This window comes from Maylandia zebra, linkage group LG10 (assembly GCF_041146795.1).
Source record: "Maylandia zebra isolate NMK-2024a linkage group LG10, Mzebra_GT3a, whole genome shotgun sequence".
In the NCBI taxonomy this organism is placed as follows: Eukaryota; Metazoa; Chordata; class Actinopteri; order Cichliformes; family Cichlidae; genus Maylandia; species Maylandia zebra.
In genome coordinates this window covers 32,141,422-32,165,982 of record NC_135176.1, presented here as the reverse complement: position 1 = coordinate 32,165,982, position 24,561 = coordinate 32,141,422, and the positions used below count along the sequence as shown (strand labels likewise).

General features: G+C 44.1%; 1 protein-coding gene across 4 annotated transcripts; it reads left to right on the top strand.

Moving 5' to 3' along the window:
• The first annotated feature begins 4,316 nt into the window (after positions 1-4,316).
• On the top strand, positions 4,317-23,352 carry LOC101463747 (hexokinase-4). 4 transcript variants are annotated; one of them, XM_004556843.5, is made up of 12 exons: positions 4,357-4,402; positions 5,808-5,930; positions 7,883-7,999; positions 16,444-16,606; positions 17,439-17,587; positions 17,668-17,787; positions 18,222-18,317; positions 18,834-18,933; positions 20,079-20,262; positions 20,436-20,591; positions 20,669-20,902; positions 22,102-23,352. In XM_004556843.5, the coding sequence occupies exons 3-12, from the start codon at positions 7,883-7,885 to the stop codon at positions 22,298-22,300; spliced, it is 1,518 nt and encodes a 505-aa protein (XP_004556900.3). In that variant the 5' UTR covers positions 4,357-4,402; positions 5,808-5,930; the 3' UTR covers positions 22,301-23,352. The 4 variants fall into 4 exon arrangements, with proteins under 4 accessions (XP_004556902.3, XP_004556900.3, XP_004556901.3 ...); XM_004556844.5 differs by having other exon boundaries at positions 5,808-5,952; XM_004556845.6 differs by lacking the exon at positions 5,808-5,930 and having other exon boundaries at positions 4,317-4,402.
• Positions 23,353-24,561: the final 1,209 nt, after the last annotated feature.

The following is a 24,561-nucleotide window of genomic DNA, read 5'->3' as shown; positions in this document are numbered from 1 at the left end:
TTTTCTGTCCCGTCGTCATGGATACTCGTGTGGAAACAGCGGGTTAGATGCGCTGAGGCGCTGCTCACTGCATTTACAGGTGAGGCCAAACCAAAGTACCTGCAGTTCCTCTAGTGGCCACATGAGGCGGCAGTGAGTCAGTCCCCATAAACTCTCACAGTACAGTCGAGTTTTCAGCTGATCGTTTCACTCGGTGTGCTTGTGTGCGCTGGCCTTCGGTGAACATTCTGCTCGCCGTGCTCTGACACACCTTTGTGTTGCCAAGCGACTGGGATGGGTGGGATTAGAAATGAGTCTGTCAGAGGGACGCCTCAGGTTAGAGAGGCGAGGCTGACGTGGTCTGGACAAAGGAGGAGAAGAGGGAGACCTCAGAGCTCTCTGGGTGTCATCCAGAGCAGGATAGGCTGGTTATGGAGGCAGGTGGTCCGGCGTGGTTACCTCTGAGGTCACTGAAGGAAGAAGTGCTGAATGTGGCTGTGCTGAAGTCGTGACTGAGTGATTGTGTCAGCTCAGAGTTTCCTAGATTACCCAAGAAAAACACCGCAGAAAGTCCGGTGTGCCCTCAAGCAAGGGTGTTGTGCCATCACAGTTGGTGCACCTCAGCAGCATCAGACAGACGGGCCTGCAGCTGGTTGGGTGAAGGTGTCTTTTGGACCAGCCTTTTCCTCCGTCGTGGCTCAGAAATGACACTACAGCACCAAACTGCATCTGTCATCGCTCCAGGAGAGTGACACGCCACGGCATCCAGACCTCACTTTCCTGTAACGTAACAGTAACATCGAAGACTTCCTGTAAACCAGAGGACACCACGGTTAGAGAGGTTTGCTCCACAGATGAACTTAACAGTGTCGGTGCTTGAGTCGAATCCCGCTCTGTGCATTGTTTCCTCGATCAAAGATGGACGAAGGCTTGTGATGTCACTTTCTGGGTTTTGAGGCCTCAGCGTCACCATTTTGGCTGCTAACCTGTTCACCCGCTGTTGGCAAGCTAGCCCTTGCATGGTACCTGCTGAGTAGCACACTGAATAAACGCCTAGCATGAAATATTAGTTCTCAAATAATTTAAAAAAGGCTCAACAGCACAAACACGCTGCAGAGGCCCAGGGAGTCCTGCTAGCAGCCTGTCAGTCACAGAGGCCACGCCCCCTAGCTTTGAGGAACAGGCTGTCTGTAAAATCCGTCACCGCCGGAGCCTCGAGTGGCGTCGGAGGAACTGCAGTGTAATGTGCACTATTCTTACTCAGCCTCCAAACTGAGCTAAAGAAAGAAAAACTAGAAGTGCTTTGTTTGTCTTCACAAGACAAAAATGATCAAAATCAATATTGTTGTGAATGTTTTCTATAAAATCTCATAAACGAGTGTTTCCTGTTCTGCACTGACTCGTCCTGTGTCTGAACACAGAGTTTCTTACTTTGCAGTGAAAGTCAGTTTACTGATTATTCCCGATGTAAGTGAACGCAGCACTGATGAGTTATCTGAAAACATCACCGTCCTGTAAGATCTTTCTGCCTCATTTTCACCTCTTTGGCCACAAAACACTTGAATCGAACCTCTTCCCATTTCTTTGATGAAAACAGACTTAAATGAACTGCGCTGAACTCCGAACACTTCGTGTCCTTCATCGTTCGTCCTTCACACGATCTCTGCACCTTCAGGAGGCCCCAGACGGCCTGTCGTCGGGTTCATTTGCTCCAGCCTTAGGTTTCAGTTTCCTCGCAACATTCTGTGGCCGCTGTGTTGAAACATTCGCTGTCTCAACGCTGAGCGAGTTGCACCACCAGGCGAAAGTTTAGAAAGAATAAAGGCGCAACTTAAGTTTGGATGAAGAAATGAGCTTCTTAGAATAACGAGCAGCACAGGTGGAGCCGGGGTTTCTGCAACTTCCTGGGTTTATTTAGTGGACAGGTTCTCTGAAACGAGACGAAGAAACCACCGAGCTGCTCAACGATGAGTAATCAGTGAGTCACGTTCTTCATACACCACCACACAGTCACCTGACAGCTCCAGCTGTGACCTGACCGATGTATGATGAGATGTATATAACTTTATATATGCAGGAATATCGGTGTGTGTACTTTAAGAGCTTTTACTCTGAAAATATTCACAGGATCAAGGTGAAATGTGACGTTTGTGTACTGAAATAAGTCAGCTGGTTCACAGGAGGTTTTTCTTGCTCGTTTTCTTGTCAAACATTTCTTTTTTCCAGAAAAGCTGGAAAACTGTTAACGCTTCTGTATTCTGGCAGCTCGGCTCGAGCTCCTGAAGCCCACCAGGCCTGACTCCACGTGGGTCGGTAGCTGCATCTCGAGGATAACCATCTCCCGTCCTGCTGGGATCACAGGGAAAGCTCGGACATTCAGGCTCAGGCGTCTGGGCACCTCAGGTGTTGTGGGCGTGTCCTAGTGGCAGCTGGCTCTAGAACGCCTCAGTGGAGGAGGTGGTGGGAGGCGGAGGTGTGGTTGGATGGAGTTGAAGTATGCCAGAGGGAATGAAGCGCTGTTATTGTTTTACCTAGAGACAGCAGTCCGGCCGTTTTATCGTATTTGCTGCTTCCAGGTGTCAATTTTAAACTAAAACCGAACAAACTTCTTCACGTTCTCGAGGAACACTCGACCCTCGTCAGACGGGAACATCTGCCTCCTCGGGCTGCTGGACAATAAAACCCACAGAGAGTAAAACCAAAGTCTGGTTGTTACGCACCAACTCCAATAAGTCGGTACAAGTGTTGTAGCAGATAAGAGCTTTTTTGGGCTGTTCCTCAAAGAAACCAATGTCTCCAAGCCATACAACAATGTGGGGGAGAAAGGTTGTGCCAAAGAAAAACACCAAAAAGACAAAAACCAGAACTAAGCTGAGGTTTACTCTAAGAGGAAAACAAAAGAAAAGAAAGTGCTACTCCTCAACTCACAAAATAAACTCAAACATTACATGCATGAAATGTGCAGGGTCCCCCCCCACAAACCTTACACAACAAATGAAAAGATCCAGGGCAGCTCAGCACATGTGCCACATGATCCTTAGCAGCGAGGAGCAGAGAGCCACCTCTAGCCACAGGTGAGTTCCTTTTATAAGGGCCTCCTCCCTCTGGAGCTGGAGATTCCCAAATTGTCACCAGCCTGCAGTCTGTGCATGTAGGAAATGGCAAGCAAAAGGAGGGGGGGGTCGCAGACAGCTTCAGATACTTAACACTGCTTTTAGTTTCCTGAAATTCGTTTTGACTCACATGCTGCCGTCTGCCTACGTCCAGAGAAACACTGATGTTCACAGTGACGTTCAGCTGTGCAGGAAAAGCTGGAGAAATGAACGGGAGGAATTCGTCCGGCGCTCCCACTGAAAGGTGACTGCATGTTGGATTTCATGACCTATTTGCCCCCAGTGACAGATGCCCCCCTCCCTGAGCCTGGTTCTGCTGGTGCTTTCTTCCTGTTTCTTCCTGGAAATATTAAGAAATAAAACTGTTGCACAGCACTGTGTATGCAGTAACTCAGCAGAGATATGAGAAAAATGTAATAAATAAAACGTTATAGAAACAGGACATTAAGAACATCAAACGTGAAAGAGAGAAAAGAGAAAAACGTGTCATATCTCTGAGGAGGTTCCCACACCTGCGGCTCCTCTCGGAGTGTCTTATGCTGAAACGTTCCACACTCAGACACCCACCCACCCCCTCCAATTACCACCCACTCACCGACCGGTTCAAGGTTAATTTTGACAAATAAATCCGAGCCTCACTCCGCGTGATAACTGATCCACGTGACTCGGATTCATTTTAAATCACCAATAATTAATCATTTCTGTGTGTGTGTGTGTGTGTGTGTGTGGGTGGTTTCATACCGGCTTCACCCCCACCCTTTTAACCAGCCTCCACCCTGGAGGTTGGTTAAACTGTTAAAAATGACTTTTTGACCTGTAATCCGTCACGAACAGGTCAAACGTGAGTGATGTGGAGTCCTTTTGGTCCAGAAACAGCTCCGGTCACAAACTGTTTTATGTGTTTTTGATGAGAGCTCAGACGGAGAGAGCAGCAGGAACATCACAGCTCCACAAACACGCTGTCAGTGATCGAAGCGTGGGTACAATTACGCAGAATCATAGAGAACTTCAGAACTTTATATGTGCCTCCGTCATATTTCTACATCACCACCGTGTGTTAATACAAGTAATACAGTTAAAGATGTTCCACGTAAAACACGCAGAAACATCGGAAACTCTCTGGCACGACCCCGGCATTTTTACGCGCGATCAGCTGTAGATCCGCTCGTGAACAGCGGGAGGTTGCCGTGTTGCGACACGAAGTGGGTGTAAACGATTCCCAAAATGAGCACCTCACGCGCTCTCCCTGCCTCTCATTCATTAAGGAAGCTCAGAGCTGTGAGGCTGAGCGCGCGGAGCCGGACGCAAAGGTGAGTCTGAGTTCGCTTCAGTCCGTGGCTTTTTACGCAGAGAGGATGAGGAGTTTGCACGAGTGTCTGCATCAGTGCGAGCGGCTGATTGGTGACTTCACCGCCCATCCTGTCTCACCCTGAGACCCCCTGCGTCCTGGTAAAGGACCCCGAGCCGCTGTTTTGTTTTTTTGTCACTAGCCCGGTCTCTCTGACGGGTTTGCGCTGCTCGGAATCTTTGGCTCAGTTAGAACTAGTCAGACTTGTTTCACGTTGCCTTCGGGCGCAGCCGGAATCTGATCATTGCTGTTATTCTTCATATCGACCTCTCCGCAGGGTCACCGCACAGTCTCAGGAACCTGTCAGCGCGATGATGCAGGCAGTTTAACTTGTTTCAAAATAAAAGTGTAAAGGAATCAGAAATTTTTACGTCACTAATGAGGTGTCACCTGAAAAATATGGGGCGTGGTTTCAGAATTGACAGGTGTGGAGAGCAGTGAAGCTTGCAGGTTTACCTGGGAGCTGGTTTGTTTGTTTGTTTGTTTGTTTGTTTGTTTGTTTGTTTGTTTGTTTGTTTGTTTGTTTGTTTGTTTGTTTGTTATGTGATCTCAGAGGCTACTCCACCCAAAAACCCTAATCCACAGGAGGTCACGGGTGTCACAACCTGATCCCTGCTCTAGTGTAACTCGGTGCTCTGCACGGGTTTTTAAATTTACTCAATTACTGGATGCTGTAAGAGAAAGAGGCAGGAAGCAAATAAAGAACCACAAAACCATCAGCCAGTCACAGGACAGCAACTCTGAGCGTTCAGACACGTAGACTCGGCCTGCTGAAGTTCACCCCGCGCATCAGAGTGTGGAAGGAAGTGACTTTGAACGTGATGTGGTTGTCGGCTCTGAGTCTGTGGGGTTCACAGAGAATCGTAGGTCAAAGGTCAGTACAACAGGATATGCAGAGGACACGTCTGCAGCACCTGTGTGACGCTCTCATGTCAACACGGCCAAAAGACTCCCTCACCTTGCTGAAGTGAAGGAGCGAATTCAAACCATTCTGGAAACAGGCGTCCATCAAGACCAGACAAGCTCTATAAAGAGCTGATTATAAAACACTAACATAATAAAAACAGACAAAAATACCCCAATAAACTAAAACAATGTTACTGAATGAAGGAAAATCTGCTGTGGCTTTAAAGTCATCACTAAAACTGTCAACTTCCTGCATTTAAAACTGTTTCATTATCATTTAGTAACTATTAGAGTGAAATAAAAACTTTCTGCGACATGTGAAAGCTGACTGCAAGTGTTGCATCATCAATATTCCCAGTTTTTCAAAAAAAGGTAAAATCCTGCTGTCATCAGACGCAGTCATGCATTTGTCTCTTCATTGTCCAGTTTCACTTCAGAAAACTGTTTTATTTTGGTCACAGTGTCACGCCGTTGGATTTCGGGAGTCCTTTTGCTGACTCTGAGGACGTGAAGTGGAAGCAGCTTTTCAGGTTCCTTTAAACTCGCCTCTCGTAACTCCAGTTACGGCTCCCAGCTGTTCTCAGGTGTGCTCTGTTGACACTTCAGGTAGTAACACGGGACATATGACGTTTACTCCGGGCCTATGTTTGCATTTGGACCTGTTGTTATTCATGTCCACGTCAAGTCGACTGCAGGATGTGAAGAAAAATCTTGTTCCTCTTTCGTGTGCTCCTCGCTGCACCTTCCTTTCTGTGTGCTTTGAATTCTGCATCTAACAGCATTTAAAGCTTCGAGATGTTTGCTCAAAGGCACGTTTAATCGTTGCTTTACGGCGCTCACTTTGTTTCCCTGCGTGAAAACCTGAGTTTACGCCGAGGACGCATCAGCACAGCAGGTCAACAGTAATTCTTACTTTTATAAATATATTTTAGCTCTACTAAAGATGCTTTGCAGCTTTTTCTGTTAAAGCTTTTTCATTTCAGTGGGTAAAATCTGACACTGTCAGGTCCACGTGGTGATGGGTCGTGACCTCAGCCTTACCCTAACCCTGACTATAACAGTAAAGCTCACTGGATGTTATGAGGTCTCTGAGCACTGTAACACTAACCCTTATGAGTCAGTGTGATTACTTTGTCTGCTGGTTTCCAACACTTGGGAGAAAATGTTTTAAAAAGGATACGATGTATGTTTTCTAACAGCAAAGTGTTCGGTTTATTAATAATGACTTTATCACAGTGCTCAAAATTTTACTTTTGTGACTTTTACTGTAAAATTGTAAGTGGTTGCAGGCAGCTGCTGTGAAATCGATTGCTGATACCTTTGAGGGAACAACACATTTTCCCCTGGTGACAGGATCACTGAGGCCCATGCTTGGTGAAAGAGATAAAGGTGTTACATTAAAAATCATGAGCTAACCTCCGAGCTCAGTAAACCTGGAAAAAGTGCGATGCAAACAGAAACAGTTGGCTGTTAAATGAAAAGCTGTGTCTAACTGCTGAAACGAAAACCCTTCAACAGGTGCAACTTTTTGCATCACAGCTGGAGTTTTCCATCCAAATTGTGGAGCGACTCTATGGTTACGCCGTAACCTTGGTTCTCTGAATAAAAGACTATCTCTCTACTCGGGAAGAGAGAGTCTCGATATGATAGAGAACACAGCAAGCTGACAGCAACCGAAGCAACTGCAACAAGGTTTTTACTGCAGCACCACTTCTGAGGCCAATTCTGCCTAGCAACAGCTAGCAAACCACAGCAGAATGCACACTGTCCACATTAGCACGAGGTTGCCGTCTGGTTCTAAACTGAAACAGCTTTTTTTGGGCATATTTACATAATTAACTTCAGCGTTCGTGTTCGTTGCTGTGTATCACATCTGTTAAATAAAATAAACATAATCTGCCTGTGACATGACACCCGTGGAGCTGCTAATGAAGAGTTAGCATGCTAGCTTTAATCTTTACAGATCATTCAGGCAACATGTTTCAGCAATGGAGTTTATTTTAATGATGATTTGATTCATCTGCAAGCTTCTTCATGCAGCTGAAGTATCAAAATTTCAACTTGCTCCTTAGTAAGTAGAAATTTACACATATTTTAGGTGCTGCATGGCAACAAGCGTCCACTTGATTAGTTGATCGTGAGTGTGGTAAAAATACTTTTTTCCCCCAGTGTTTTAATTTCTCTAAATAAATCCGTACTTTCCCGTTTTGTATGAACCACAGAATAAGACCGGTCGGGTTTCACCAACAATCATTGTGGTTATGGCGCAGCTCAAATAAATGCAGACCACTGACGCTATAAACTCGCGGGCACGTGAGATGCTGTGACGTTGACTCTGGGAAAATTAGTCTGCAAATCAAAAATCATTGATTGATTTTTCTAAAACCTGTCAGGGCAACAACGGGGTGACGTCTCAGAAGACGCCATATTATCTTACTTTTAATTCTTTAATTTTATCTGAGTCTTATTGTCCTCTTTTTCTGATAATTTAACCCTGTCAGCTTCATTCATCGTCTTTTGACCTGTTTTCATCCAGATGAGCAACACACAAGCAAACGGCGAGTCCAACGTTCAGATAACCAAGAAAGCCAAAATGAGCGGCGACACCACCGCCCTGCACCTGGACGGCATCCCTCCGGACACGCTCAGTAAGGTACGTGTCACCTGGTTGGTATGTATGATATTTTTGTGGTAGAGACAGTATTCGATAGATAACTAGCAAAAAGCCAACCCACATTGCCAGACCTGCAGCACATGTTCGTCTCATTTATGTTTAAAACACAGAAGTCTGTTTAAATTTATCATGTTGTTGTTTTTTTATATTCTTTATATCACTTTATAAAGTCACACGCCATAAACACCAAACACATAAATCATGAATACATATTTTATCGTTTTTCTTTGCAAGCTAGATATTTATTTTATACAGCAAAATAATAATTACAGGCACTTTTAGCTTTGCTGTCTCATGAATATTTATTTAAACATGTGACCACACATCCCACTGCACAACAATGTACATGTAGCGTACATGTCAGCATTCATTTAGAGATTAGTTACTAGAATCTGAGTGTTGAATAGAGCTTGATAATCCTGGTCTGGTCAATTATTTAGTACATTTGATTGTGATTTAGTCGCACGTCTAAGACGAGTTTGGGATGATGCACATGCACATATACACTACGATCAACATATTAGGGTCCAGTGAACACAGGATACATGTCTTATTTCTGCATGTCGGCATGCTAATTAATGAGAACACAGCATTAAAAAGTCCCTGTGCAGATACAATATCAATTAAATGTATTTTATTGGTTATTAACAGTAATTATAAAATACCTTTTAAAGTAAATATCACTTTAAAGGTTCCTGCATGTTTGCTCAGTCTGCCACAGTCTAACGTTATGGTTTTAGCCTCTTATTGCACTGATCAGAAGGGAAAATCCAGAAGCTTTAATCACATGATGATGATGTCTTTATCTTTGCAGATAACTTGTCAGAAACAAAGAATTTAACACTTTAAATGTGCTGAGCAAAGCTACCAAAGTTTATTGAGAATTCATCAGAAACTTCAGGCTAGCTTAAGTCACGGGGATTCTTCTTTCGGTGAGAAATGATCCAGATGTTGTCTTACACATTGCCACAGCTGCTAGCATTGCTCAGTGAGGTTCAGCATCAGGCTCCAGGGCTGGAAAATGAAGCCAGCGCTCTCAGGACCACTCAAAGACTCGTACAGCCTGGTACCAAGTATCTTGCACATTGAAGAAAGGAGAGTCCATAAAGTATGTGTGTATAAATATCTGTGTTTGTTTACAGCAGTGGAAAAAATGAAAATGGGCATAAAATCACATGAAAAACCAGCATTCTCCCTGAGTGACCAACAGCAATATAATAATCTTCACACAAAAGCACCAAACACTCGTTACACAGATGTAAACAGAGCAGGTGAATATTTAAAGCACGCAAAGAACAGGAAGTAGCTGCGAGCTGCCGCAAACTGTTAGTGAGTGAATTCCTGACAGAGGTCAGGAAAAAACAGGAACAAAGGATCATATTTTTCATTTGTCAGATTCATGGTCAGTCATTGGTTTACTAACTTAAATCATGACTTTATGTATTTCATCATTTTTAAAGTGACAACTTCCAGTTTTTCAGCTGCAACTTCATGAATAAGAAATCGGAGCCAAACCTCCTTATTTCCACGAAACCGTGACAAGCAGCACGATCGCATCGATTTCTATGACATCCAGGGAGTTTGTTTTTTAAGGGCGAGGCTCTGATGACTCCCAAGATGATCGCCAAAGACTGTCACCAAGACCAAAGGTTTCAGCAACCTTCGGTTTACTGGTCCATGTCCATGATGCTGACAACAATAAGCAAAACAAACCAAACGTGACTAAACTAAGACTAAAAACACCGGTTTGTTCCAGGATGAAATCAGTCAGCCAGTAAAGCTGAAATTGATCCTCTAAAGTATCTGTGCCAGAAGAAAAATCAGAGTGTTCACCAGATGAAGAGTTAAAAGTATCCGAGACTGGTGTCTAGAACAAACACTCAGTGCATTATGGGAAGCCTAAAGGAGCGCCCTGATGGGGTGATGTGGTGCCACGAAGTCTTAAAGATAAGATGGAGAGAAGAGGAAGACCTCCGGGAAGACTTAAATTCTCAGACAGAAAATACAGACATGAGAGAAACTCTGAGACCAGCGCCACAGAAAAAATATGGCTCCAACGTTAAACATGAACTAAGAGCGAAGTCATGAACACATCCACCCTCGGGTTGTTAACTCACGACGATGTCTCCAAGTCGAGGATTTCATCTTCCAGGAATGCGTTCCTTGTTGCTTACTTTGTTCTGCATAAATCAGCTTTGTTTTTGCAGATGTGTTTTATCAGTAATCATCAGAACGACCACGGCTCCACCTCTGGAGCTGGATAAAGGAGTGCTGCAGTTCCTCCAGCGTCCATGTGAGGCTCCAGCAGTCAGTCTCAACCTTTTGTCAGAGATAAACACGTCTACATGTAGCTGCTCGCCTTCATCGCTTATGATGTTTGGGGCATTTTTAATAGATTCTCTGACTAATATTACTGTTTCAGACCATTCTGAAGTCTGTGCTTCAGTTTCAGTGAGTAAAATTCACACATTTATGAGTCTGTTACTTGGACTCCAACGTTTCATCCACACATTTGGCTTCAAAAGGCCTCCGTGGCAGCAAGCAGGTCTCACTGCCGTGTCTCACTGAAGCTTCAAAGTATGCAGAACTGCCCAGAACATGTATGCGCTCTACATACATACACAGCACAAAGGCTGTTACACAGACACGTAGGCTCTATGTGAGGGAATAGAAAGGCAGCGAGAAAATCAGCAAAGCAAAAACGTATAACTGACTCTGTACAGTAGCACGGAGCAGCTGTACCCGAGCCACACGATGGATCAAACACACGAATTGCTGAGTGAAAATGTGTTTGACTCAGTCATCGTGCTGGTGGCTTGGCTTCTCCGCTTCCTCTGAGCGCTGAAGTTCCTCAACTGCCACAAGAGTGGCAGCCGAACCCAGATCGCCCTGAGCCATTTTACGACAGGAAACACCTTCCTGACTCGCTGTGCAGCTACAGTGCCAGCGACTGGTTTCTTGTTCTTCTTCACTTCCTCTGGATCAGCTGTGAGCAGCCAGTGTTGATACTACAGAAGAAATATTAAGCTAGGAGGTGTCCGGTTACTTTTGAACCACAGTGGTCTGGATGCTATGCTTTAACAGGATAATATCTCCCCCACACTTCCCCTTAAATTCACCTGCTCAAACCAGCACCTTTATTCTCCATTATTTTATTTCAAGTTTATTTTAAATTGAATGAAGCACATAAAACTTTAGTTTCACTTCCAAATGTTGAATGTCCTCCCGGCTAAACGTGTACCTGTCCGTCTTGATGGAGGAATGAAGTCAGCCTCGCCTGCTGGGAGGGAGGAACCCAGAGACGAGCGTGTGGAGGCACGAGGAGGAGCGAGGACAGTGGAGGAGAGAAAACTCGCTCCTGGAAAAGTACTGCAGCTGAGGACTCAGTCAGAGACAAAGAGGAGGCAGACACGTTTGTATCCCTGCCTCACGGCAGCATCTGATCCTGGGACAAAGTTTAACTCCAACCACAGCTGCTGTTTAGGTTGATATCAGGTTCATTTCTGACTGCGAATCAATAATTTAACCACTGTTTGATACAGCAGAGTTGCTGAGCTCTAAATGTAAAGTCAAACTTCCACACAGATTACTTTAAAAGCTTCTTAAAGTAAGGACGGAGCTGCAGCGGCAGGGCTGTTCAAACTTGTTTACCGTAAAGAACATGTGTGACGGTGGGAGGAAAAAAGCCAACCTGCCAAAGAAGTCCTACAACATGAGACCTGGAAGCACACACACATTTCACAACACTGGCTGCCAGGGCGTGTTCGCAGCAGCTTACAGGCCTTCATCAGGCTTTGTGATGGTGACACGAACCTGAATGCAAAACAAACGTGTTTACGTGAAATCAGAGGCAGGAAGAGGCTGGGCTGACACAGCGAGTAATGATCCTCTGGAGATGGCAGCAACAATTCAGCCTTGCTGTTTTCCCGGCTTCCTTCAGAGCTGGAAAATCACTGCACAGCTCTTCAGACCGTGTCCACGTTACTGTGCAGGTACCTGAGCGCAGGTGTGAAAGGTCAGAGGTGAAAAGCAGCTTCGGATTCAGGGCAGAATTATGTGCTTGGACAGGTTTGTCAGAACCGTAACAAAACATCGCGTAAATAAAGTTTATTACAACTTCTTTCCTTTACAGCACCAACTTCCTCCATCTCACCCTGTTCTTTACTACACCCACGAGTCTTCCCGGAGGTCTTCCTCTTCTCTCCATCTTATCTTTAAGACTTCGTGGCACCACATCACCCCATCAGGACGCTCCTTTAGGCTTCCCATAATGCACTGAGTGTTTGTTCTAGACACCAGTCTGCATTTAATTATTAGTTGTTAATAATCTCTGGCTCTCTTCTTTTCAGTCATGTCTTCCGCCCCTCCCTGAGCCTGGTTCTGCTGGAGGTTTCTTCCTGTTAAAAGGGAGTTTTTCCTTCCCGCTGTCACCAAAGCGCTCGCTCAGTGGGTTTTCTCTCACCCTTACAATACAAAGCGCCCCGAGGTGACTGTTGTTGTGATTTGGCGCTATATAAATAAAACTGAATTGAACTGAGTAACGATTCTGAGAAATTCCCTCAGATTTTCAGTCACATTTTTGCTGAGGTCTCACAGTTTCCTTCATTTCCGTCTTTTCTGACTGTGAACTTCAACTTTTTCCTTAGATGTCCGTTATGGTCCCGAAATACTATTTCCAATATTCTCGGATACTTTTAACTCTTCATCTGGTGAACACTCTGATTTTTCTTCTGGCACAGATACTTTAGAGGATCAATTTCAGCTTTACTGGCTGACTGATTTCATCCTGGAACAAACCGGTGTTTTTAGTCTTAGTTTAGTCACGTTTGGTTTGTTTTGCTTATTGTTGTCAGCATCATGGACATGGACCAGTAAACCGAAGGTTGCTGAAACCTTTGGTCTTGGTGACAGTCTTTGGCGATCATCTTGGGAGTCATCAGAGCCTCGCCCTTAAAAAACAAACTCCCTGGATGTCATAGAAATCGATGCGATCGTGCTGCTTGTCACGGTTTCGTGGAAATAAGGAGGTTTGGCTCCGATTTCTTATTCATGAAGTTGCAGCTGAAAAACTGGAGGTTGTCACTTTAAAAATGATGAAATAGATAAAGTCATGATTTAAGTTAGTAAACCAATGACTGACCATGAATCTGACAAATGAAAAATATGATCCTTTGTTCCTGTTTTTTCCTGACCTCTGTCAGGAATTCACTCACTAACAGTTTGCGGCAGCTCGCAGCTACTTCCTGTTCTTTGCGTGCTTTAAATATTCACCTGCTCTGTTTACATCTGTGTAACGAGTGTTTGGTGCTTTTGTGTGAAGATTATTATATTGCTGTTGGTCACTCAGGGAGAATGCTGGTTTTTCATGTGATTTTATGCCCATTTTCATTTTTTCCACTGCTGTAAACAAACACAGATATTTATACACACATACTTTATGGACTCTCCTTTCTTCAATGTGCAAGATACTTGGTACCAGGCTGTACGAGTCTTTGAGTGGTCCTGAGAGCGCTGGCTTCATTTTCCAGCCCTGGAGCCTGATGCTGAACCTCACTGAGCAATGCTAGCAGCTGTGGCAATGTGTAAGACAACATCTGGATCATTTCTCACCGAAAGAAGAATCCCCGTGACTTAAGCTAGCCTGAAGTTTCTGATGAATTCTCAATAAACTTTGGTAGCTTTGCTCAGCACATTTAAAGTGTTAAATTCTTTGTTTCTGACAAGTTATCTGCAAAGATAAAGACATCATCATCATGTGATTAAAGCTTCTGGATTTTCCCTTCTGATCAGTGCAATAAGAGGCTAAAACCATAACGTTAGACTGTGGCAGACTGAGCAAACATGCAGGAACCTTTAAAGTGATATTTACTTTAAAAGGTATTTTATAATTACTGTTAATAACCAATAAAATACATTTAATTGATATTGTATCTGCACAGGGACTTTTTAATGCTGTGTTCTCATTAATTAGCATGCCGACATGCAGAAATAAGACATGTATCCTGTGTTCACTGGACCCTAATATGTTGATCGTAGTGTATATGTGCATGTGCATCATCCCAAACTCGTCTTAGACGTGCGACTAAATCACAATCAAATGTACTAAATAATTGACCAGACCAGGATTATCAAGCTCTATTCAACACTCAGATTCTAGTAACTAATCTCTAAATGAATGCTGACATGTACGCTACATGTGCATTGTTGTGCAGTGGGATGTGTGGTCACATGTTTAAATAAATATTCATGAGACAGCAAAGCTAAAAGTGCCTGTAATTATTATTTTGCTGTATAAAATAAATATCTAGCTTGCAAAGAAAAACGATAAAATATGTATTCATGATTTATGTGTTTGGTGTTTATGGCGTGTGACTTTATAAAGTGATATAAAGAATATAAAAAAACAACAACATGATAAATTTAAACAGACTTCTGTGTTTTAAACATAAATGAGACAAACATGTGCTGCAGGTCTGGCAATGTGGGTTGGCTTTTTGCTAGTTATCTATCGAATACTGTCTCTACCACACCCTGTTCTTTACTACACCCACGAGTCTTCCCGGAGGTCTTCCTCTTCTCTCCATCTTATCTTTAAGACTTCGTGGCACCACATCACCCCATCAGGACGCTCCTTTAGGCTTCCCATAATGCACTGAGTGTTTGTTCTAGACACCAGTCTGCATTTAATTATTAGTTGTTAATAATCTCTGGCTCTCTTCTTTTCAGTCATGTCTTCCGCCCCTCCCTGAGCCTGGTTCTGCTGGAGGTTTCTTCCTGTTAAAAGGGAGTTTTTCCTTCCCGCTGTCACCAAAGTGCTCGCTCAGTGGGTTTTCTCTCACCCTTACAATACAAAGCGCCCCGAGGTGACTGTTGTTGTACAAATAAATCATGTTTCTGAGAAATCCCTCAAATTTTCAAAGTAAAAACTTTCGGTTGGTTTTAGAATTTAAACTTTGATTCTGCTGATTTCAACAGACAACGTCCGGCAGAAGCAACAATCCCTGTGCAACTTCTCCAGAAGTTACTCCGTTTAATTTAATTTAATCTTGTGAAATCAGCTTCAAAGTGTGTCAACTTTCAACTTTCACAAGAGATCAAATGAAACAGATCCTGTTACAGTGCGACGGGTCAGTGAATAATAATCATCAGTTATCTGTAAAGTATTTAAACCGCAGCGTTTTATTTATAAAGCTCTGTTGGAAACAAGAACAGGGCGACCACAGAGACACAACAGAGTCGTGCAGGTTAAACAGTGAGGGGGCACAGAGTAACGAGCTGTAACTTTGGGTGGAAGGCCTGTTTTAAATGTCTTAAGCGTGATCAGCTCGGAGTTTGTGTCCCGTCTGTGGAACAAGTCAGGTGATCCGGAGAGAACAAAAACCGGACACAAAGGTTAGACTCCAAACAAATAAAAGCTCTTCAGTTCGTAGATGAGCGATGAGCTCGCTGCCTGCGTCAGCTGTGTTTTGTGCCGCCTGTAGGCGAGCAGGCTTCAGTGCAGTAATGGAGCCGTCGAAAGCACATTCAAAACGATGTAAACGGAGTCAGCAGCATCACAGACAACAGAATCAAATCTGACTCAGAGTTTCTGTGTCCAGTTGTTTAAAAGACGCCTGAAGGACATTCGTCTCTTCTTCGAATGTAAAGCCAGTCTATGGATCTCACCGTGAATCTAAAACGCTGTGTCGCTGAGCGCAGTTACAGCCTTCTTTATCTCGTTTGCTCGTCCGTGTCAGCCTGACTTCCAGCCTGATGCTGTTAGAGACAAAACTCCAGCCCGTTCTGTCTCCGAGCACAGACGGATTCACAGAGCAGCAGCTGAGTCACAACATGTGATCAGAAATGAGTAAAGATTGATTTTCAGGCTCAGCCGTGGGTTTGATGTGCTGAACGTATCTGCAGAAGCGTTTAAATGTTGTTTTTGTATTTTAAGTCTCACCACACGCTGCAGGGAGTGAATGAGGTCACTACGAGCAGCTGAAGCTTCCTCTGAAGAGCTGGTCCTCCTTCAGAGAGGGTGAGGAGCTCAGTCATTAGAGTGGAGTCTGACTCAGACCTGAACCCCTCCTTGGTGAGGTGTTTCAGGCATGTCCAGCAGGAGGAGATCTCAGGGCAGAGTTCCTGCCTCTCTGCTGAACACCTCGGCGTCTCCCAGAGGAGCAGCCGGAGGTCAGCACGCCTGCTGAGCCCGCTGCCCCCGGGCAGACGTCCTCTGCACCGGGCGGTGCTTTTCTCTGCTGAACACTGCTTCAAACAGTCGTGTGTTCTTCTGCAGATTTTGAGGAAATGTCGCCATCTTGTGGTTAAATGACACAGTTGCCTTGTTTGGGTTTCTCTGGAGGGCACCGACGTGCGGGCGGTGTCGACGCCCTGAACACCTTTCTGTCTTTATGCTGTTCACGTGACACGGCCTCCCTCTGCAGGTGGAGAAGTACCTGCAGCCTTTCCAGCTGTCCCCGGAGACGCTGCAGGAGGTTTCGGCTCGGCTCAGGAAGGATCTGCTCCGAGGTTTAGGGAAGCACTCGCACCACAAGGCGCCCGTCAAGATGCTGCCCACCTTTGTCAGGGCCACGCCTGATGGGACAGGTAAGGACATTTTCAGATAAAAGCCAAACTTTGAATCTTCCCATAAAAACCAGAACTGTGTGGTTTACCCTCCAGCTGCTTTCTACACATGCTTACACCTGGAGCTACAGGCCAGATGTGTCCTAATGATTAAGCTCTGTGACTCTTTCTCTTAAAATTAAGACATTTGTGACTTTACGTGTGAGGAGAATGACTTTAATTTCAGTCTCTATTTAACATGGAGCCAGTGACGAGAAGCCAGTATGAGAGAACGATGATATCTTATAGTTCCTGTTTGTACTCCTGCTGCTGTGTTTGTTTATTATCCTGATACTAAAGCTTTACAGTCGTCCAGCTTAGAAGTAATAAATGCATGAACTAGTTTCTGAGCATCACTCTGAGACAGGGTGTTTCTAATTTTAGATATTGTGCAGATAAAGAAAGCAGTCCTGCATATTTGTGTTTTGTGCACACTGGGACAAAGCTGACTCCCCACTGGCACGTGCTGTGATTGGATGTTGAAGGCTTCAGCCGTCTTCACGTGGCTACAGTAGAGGAACCCTGGACAGCTGCTGATGAATCTAAGCAGTTAAAGCTTAAACGGCTGTGGGAGGGTTTTCAGTGATTCGCAGGTGGAACAGTTGGTGGCCGGGAGTTGAACAGGGTCTGATAGCATGTCTGCACCAGCACTGCAGCAACGATGAAAACACTCAGAGTAATTCACAACTTCCTCCACTTTAGATTGTCAGAGACCTTTGCAGGGAAATAAAAGGGCGGTATTATAATTATTAAAGCTATAATTACGTTTTAAAGATGGCTTCCTGTAACTAAATCTTCATCATGCGGTCGGCAGAGAAAGGCGACTTCCTGGCGTTGGATCTGGGAGGAACAAACTTCCGTGTGCTTCACGTCCGTGTGGAGGAGGAGGCGCAGAAGGTTCTGAAGATGGACAGTCAGATCTGCGCCATCCCACAGGAAATGATGCTGGGAACCGGAGAACAGGTGACACAAATGCACACTGAAGGAAAACGAAGCAAACGGAAACATGCGAATCCCCAAAATTCACGTGTGTCTCTGTACAGCTGTTCGACCACATCGCCACCTGTCTTGGGGATTTCCTCGAGTCTCATAACCTGAAGGGTCAAACTCTTCCTCTGGGCTTCACCTTCTCCTTCCCCTGTGAACAGCTGGAAATCGACAAGGTCTCCCCCACACACACACACACACACACACACACACACACACACACACACACACACACACACAACAGTGACCTGTGTGTTTCGGCTGTTTGAGGAGACATCAGCCTGTAGCTGTTAGGCTGTTCGTGGTTTTAAAGGTGGTTTAGATGAGTTTTTAGAAGGAAAAGAAAATGATCAGAAATAATCACAGACAGAAAACTTTCACTAAAGTGCAGAAAACATAAACAAAGAGACAAAACCTTAAAAAAAACTACCACAGAGATCCAAGACGACTGACCCTTAGACACCCCGGACTCTCCCCGGGTTTCTGTGCCTCCTCCTACAGTCCAAACATTCCTGAAAGCAGATTTTCCTTCTGAGGTGAACTCGGTGTCAGTCCTCGCGTTCACACCGATGTCACTGATAGATTCTGTAAATTGTGTTTTTCTGCACAGAGCATCCTGATCCGCTGGACCAAAGGCTTCAACTGCTCCGGGGTGGAGGGGAAAGACGTGGTCCAGTTACTGAAAGAGGCCATTCACAGGAGAGGGGTCGGTCCACAAACACTCCCAGAAATCACATTCATGTGTTTCAGCTCTGGCCTGCAGAGCCGTTCTTCCAGCTGCGGCGTTTTAGTGTTTTACCCTTCAGCACAATGTTTCTTTATACACACACACTCAGTGACACTGCACACACTGATTGCTGTTTCAGTTGATGCTAACTCACTCATGATGTTCGAGCATCAGAGTAACTGCAGCTCGTATACGAGCCACGAGTGCAGAGGCAAAGCTACAAAAAAACTGTCATTGTCTAAAGAGACGTGGACTTAACAGTAAGGGATAAACCCAGTAGCACCACGTGCTGATGTGCTGACAGAAAATGTTATGTTAAATTGTTTGTGGGCCTGATATTTGAATCTGCGAGTAATTCTTCCCACTTCACCTCTCTGTGAATGCTGCTGAGGTGCAGATTAAAAGCACCGTGGCACTTTCTCTCTCTGTGTAGGCAGGATATTTGTGAATAGGCGAGATATAAATGCACCTGTCTGCCTGTCTTCTTCTCTGCAGGACTATCATATTGGCTCGGTTGCCATGGTGAACGACACAGTGGGAACGATGATGAGCTGTGGCTACAAGGACCAGAGCTGTGAAATCGGCATGATCATTGGTAACCATAATTTCACTCTGGGATGTCTTTGTCTGTGTTGGTCTTTTATGTTTGCCGTTATTGCACTTTAATCAGCCATGCTGTTGTGCTTTATAAATAGATAAACCTCACATCTGTCTGACTGAGCTGTGTTTGCCTGCACGCCCCGAACACACTGACAAGATGATGAGTAGTCGGTTTATTGAGGTCATAAATAAATTACTGAATGGATAAAACATCCACAACAAAGACATAAAAGCAGCTATATAGATACACAAAACAACCACAAAGAGACGCAAAGCAGAAGAAAATGACCCCTAAAGAGCCACAGTCACAAGAAGGCAAGAAGTACACAAACATGAAAACATGAAAGTCTTTTTATACAGGATGGACTCAGCCTCCTGTAAAAAGTTTCCTGACAAGGTTTTTCTTCTCAGTCACTATTTTTGAGTCTTACTGAAGACAAAATGATCTAAATGATGGTCCCCAAAGAAAATACCAGGCTTACATTGAAAGCTACTGTTTACGCATCTACGTTATAGTATTATAAAGTAGATGTTATTTGTAGTACTGTAGTAGCAGCAGGTTTTAGACACAGGAATATGTGATGTTAGAGTACTGTATGATTTGTGCTTTGGTTATGATGCTTCTTGGCTCAGAATCCCGGACAAGCCCCCAAATTTACTCAAACAACAGAGAATGATGTCACAGGAGCTGCTGTCTGAGCCAGATGTTGTCTGAATGACAAGTGACATCTGCCCATAGGTGAAGGAGTCACAGAACGGTGTGGCCCACGAGTGTACATATTTGCCATATTTGGGCCAAACGTTCATTGCTATATCTGGAGGGCTTCCTCCAAGACCTAGATTTTAATTTTTATATTTTAAAATATCAGAAAATTATATTTTAATTTTATGACATTTTGGGGTCAATTTGGAGTTGCGAATAATTCCCTTTTATTATGATTTTGACTCTTCTAAGCTGCTAAATGCTTCGCGGTTTAAATGGTAAATGGCCTGTATTTGTATAGCGCTTTACTAGTCCCTAAGGACCCCAAAGCGCTTTACACAACCAGTCATCCACACATTCACACACTGGTGATGGCAGCATTGTAGCCACAGCCACCCTGGGGCGCACTGACAGATCTAAACAACATTGTCCTGCAGGTACGGGAACCAACGCCTGCTACATGGAGGAAATAAAGAATGTGAAGCGTATTGAGGGCGAGGACGGACGGATGTGCATCAACACGGAGTGGGGCGGCTTTGGGGATGATGGATGCTTGGATGACATCCTGACTGAGTTCGACGTGGAGGTGGACAAGACCTCCATCAACCCCGGCGTGCACATGTATGTTTCACAACTATTCAGAATCATAACACACCTCTCCCGTTCATGTGATCAGCTTCAGATAAGTCTTTGACACAACTTCTATACAATAATTTTTTGCCACAGCAGAAGTTAGAAACTGATAGCTAATGTTTGTGAGAGTTTCTGTCCTGATTATGTGCGTTCTCCTGTAGCTTTGAGAAGATGATCAGCGGCATGTATTTGGGAGAAATCGTTCGACTGGTGCTGGTGAAGATGACCAAGGACAAGCTGCTGTTTAAAGGACAGATATCGGAGGCATTGGGGACCCGTGGACTGTTTGAGACCAAGTTTATCTCTGAGATTGAGGAGTGAGTCTTTTGCCTTTTCCTTGTTTCCAGCAGTCTCTCCTGGTCTTCATTATCTAACCACTTTGTCTGGTGCTCAGGCCGGACAGCGGTTTGGAGAACGCCAAGAAGATTCTGACTGAGTTGGGTCTGGATTGGAGTCTGGTTGACGCCTCTGTGGTGCGCCTGGTCTGCGACACTATCTCCTCACGCTCGGCCTATCTCTGTGCTGCCGCCCTGGCAACCCTCGTCAACCGCATCCGTAACAACCGCAAACTGGGCCACCTGAAGACCACTGTCGGGGTGGACGGGACAGTGTACAGAAAACACCCCACGTAAGAGGCATTTGGTGATCAGAGCAAAGACATTTGAACATTTCACCAAACTTCAGTTGGTTTGCTGATATTAAGTAACCAGTCTTTTCTAACAGGCATACTTAAATATTGTTTGGAAAGATTGTACAGAGTACACTTTTAATGACTTTAAAAACAAGAACTGAGTGCACTATTCTGTACATTCAGGTTCAGATATATTCATACACTCCCATCAATACTAGGTTAAGTCTTCTTTAGCAAGTTGCACTTTGACCAGACACTTTTAGTAGCCGTCAACAAGCCTCTGCCATAACTCTGGTTGAATATTTGATCACTTTTCTTGCCAGTTTTGGTAGAGTTCATTTAAACTGGTTGGGTTCCTGGCACAGACCCGGCTTTTAAGCATAGTCCATATTTTCAGTAGGGTTGGGGTCAGGGCTCTGGGAAGGCATTTCCACAAGCTTAATGTTAGCCTGCTTTATTCATCCCGCAAACAGTTCTGATGCGTTTGGGTAAATATATGTACTATGTAAGTAATTTTACATTGTGTATGTCCACCTTTAAAATATAATTAAATTGTAATTTAAAATAAAACTCCATTTAATTTCACGGGAATGATACCTGTAGTCCTAGGCTGTATTATGAAGCACTTGTCCATGTGGGATGCTGCAAATTTCAGTTAAGCTTGAAGGAGGAACTTCTTTCTTGGTGGACACCCTTTCAGTTGATGGACAGTGACGCTGGTGCTTCAGCAGTTTGGTGGTTGTTGGGTTGTTCCTGAACATCCTGACCGGTTTTCCCTCTTCTGAGGGGGACAGTTTGGATCTTGTTTCAGACCCTCAAAGTGGAGACACATTGAGCTGATGATCTCTGAATCTGCGGTTATTTAGAAATGGCTCCAAGAGAACATCCCAACCTAGATTTCCTGAGTTTCACAAACTTTCCCATTTTTCTGAATCGGTCAATCCAGTATCTGCTATCAAATCCTTTTTATTCTGGCAAAGAGAAACTATATGAATAGGCCTTGACTTAATAGACACTGCAGTACCTTCAGCACCGCGTTTGGGTCTACGCATAGATTTGAGCCTGTAGCTATCATTCTGATCTTGTGTAGATTAGAGAAACCCATTTCTTGTTTTGTTTTTTGCAACTCATTAAACGGTGAAATCTGGCAGTTCTGTCCTTTCAACACCTCCCTCTCTCTTTCCTTCCTTTTCCAGCTTCAGCAGTAAGCTCCAGAAGGCGGTGCGCCTGCTCGCCCCTCAGTGTGACATCACCTTTCTCGTTTCGGAGGACGGCAGCGGGAAGGGCGCTGCCATGGTAACGGCTGTGGCGCAGAGGCTGGCTCACCAGTCCCGACTGCTAGAGGAGAGCGACGGTGAGGACAATGAGGAGGAGGAGGAGGAAGAGGGTCAATAATGTATTTTTGACCAATCTATGCCTCAGTGCAGCTGCAACTGTTCATATCATGTAAAGAGAGGTGGAGGGAATCCTCTGGTATTTTATCATGTTGAGATTTTATTAGAAAAGAAGTAGAAAACATGTTGATCAGAGTATTTAAAGCACAAAAACTTGCACAAGACTCACTGAAAAAGGTATTAAAAAGTAAACGATGCGTCAAAAGGAGAAGATTTAAAGTCATTTTATAGGTCGCTATGGAGATTTTGATCCATTAAAAACGGATTTATTAATAAGGGGCATAGCTTCAGGGGGATTTGTGGTGGCAACAATTCCTAAAAATAAGTGTTGTCATATCACTGCAGCAAGGGGCGTATACTCCAGGGGGGGCAGAGGGGCCCAGATCCCACTATTGCTGGTTAGAGACAGTGTTTTCCTCCTCAGTGTGTCACTGTGAGTGTAACTCGGTAATGTTAAATAATAATAATAATAATAATAACCACTGAAAGCTGATGTTCTGATTATATAACAGGATATTTTAAAGTTTAAAAAAATGGACAGTTTACAAACCTTAATGTGTGAAAATGATGTTGATGAAAAACAGGCTAAAGGAACGGAAACAATTCAGAGCTTCCCTGAGAAATGTCGCGCTTTTAAGATTATTTTTATTAACATAAATCTGTGACGGTTGTCAGCACACATGGTGGTACAAGGCAAGAAAGAGTGGAATAAATAATTTGGCTTTTTTAATTTCCTCAATCTCAATAAATAAAAAACACAAGACTAAGAATTATCAGAGAAATGCACCGTTTGCTGCTTGGTGAGATTTCCAGTCATCCTGAACAGCAGTGATCTGTTTGTGTCCAAGTAAAAGATAACAGATGCTTCAGTCTGATGCAGAAAAGAGGGAGAAGAGGATGTTTGTGAAATGTGTTTTTTAAGGTGCCAAAAATCCTCCTGCTCTTTTTTTTTAATGGGGAATAAAGAGTTTATGTACAAACAACCACAGAAGAAGAGCTGCAGCACAATGTGCACTAAAGCCAGTGAATAAATAAAAATGTTAAACCGTCCAATCAGAATGAGCCTGTGTGTTTTCATTACTGATGCTGTGGTGCTGATGACAAATAAACAGGTGAGGAGGAAACTACTGAGAAGAAGCCTCGCTGTGCCGATGCCCATCTGACAATAAGAGGCTGGAAAATTGGCCAGTAGGTATGATTGAACAGGTGAAATCAGTGACCTTTGACCTCAATGAAGTAACATCATGATGCAAAGAGAATATGTGAGGAAACGCCACAGTTCACAGACTGCTTAAGTAAAGAGACGGTGGACGATTTCTCCATGAGCTCTGACGGTGATGTTTGAACGAGCCGCCGTGAACGTGCACTCACGTGCACTCACGTGCACTCACAAACACTCAACACTGCTGCGAACGAAAGAAGCAAAGAATCCGTCAGAGAGAAAAATCATTCAGCATTTTTAAAACACAGTTTGATGTTTGAGACACTCCTGCAGAGGTTTCCAGCTGTTTCTGCTGCTCTCCCTCTCATGATTAAAAGGATTATGTTTCAGTTACTCCAGTAAAGACACTTGCTTTAGCTTTTCTTTTTTTTCTGAAGGCCGTTCAGACACTTTCATCTGCTGTTTTTAAAAGCACGCTGCACACCCAGCTGAGATATACCGAGGTTTTAGTTAATCGCTCTTTGAGAATCACCTTGTTGGTGTAAAATTCCTATTTTATGTTATTTTATGTTTGTTACATGCAGACAGAAACTCTGTGAGCTAACCAAGAGTTTGGTGTCTTTTAAAGGCTTGAATGCTTCAAATGGTCAGGTACAAGAACTGTATGGAGTTATTTTTGTGCCTCTATTCTGATCCAGTGGATGGTTTAAACTGGATTAAACCAACAATGGTCTGAAAAAATTATATATTTTAAAATAAAATAACACATTAATCGAAAATGGCTTTAGCTACATTCTGGACCATGTTTCTGGAAAGCAGTAGCTAGCGAGCTGACTGGAGACCAAAACAGCCAATCAGAATCTTTGCATCCAAGTCTGTGATTGGTTGGTTTTGAGGCACATTTATAAGTGTACAGAGAGTAGCACAGAGCAGAGACCTGAGCGAGAGTGGCTGTTGCTGTGTCTGTATATGGGTAATAGCAAACACTGAAATACATTTCCTGCACGCAGCAGTGAATTTTAGTCGCTCAAATTAAACTTTTCTTCCCTCAAAATAATTTTCTCCTGTGCCAAGTCGTTCGACGCTGTGCAAGCGCATCA

What these genes read in the sequence shown, in the direction of transcription:
- LOC101463747 (XM_004556845.6), top strand. Translation starts at nt 7,883, where the DNA reads ATGAGCAACACACAAGCAAACGGCGAGTCCAACGTTCAGATAACCAAG. An exon ending in TGCTGGGAACCGGAGAACAG is followed by an intron (nt 17,588 to 17,667) that starts GTGACACAAATG and finishes GTCTCTGTACAG; the next exon opens with CTGTTCGACCACATCGCCAC. An exon ending in GTGTACAGAAAACACCCCAC is followed by an intron (nt 20,903 to 22,101) that starts GTAAGAGGCATT and finishes TTCCTTTTCCAG; the next exon opens with CTTCAGCAGTAAGCTCCAGA.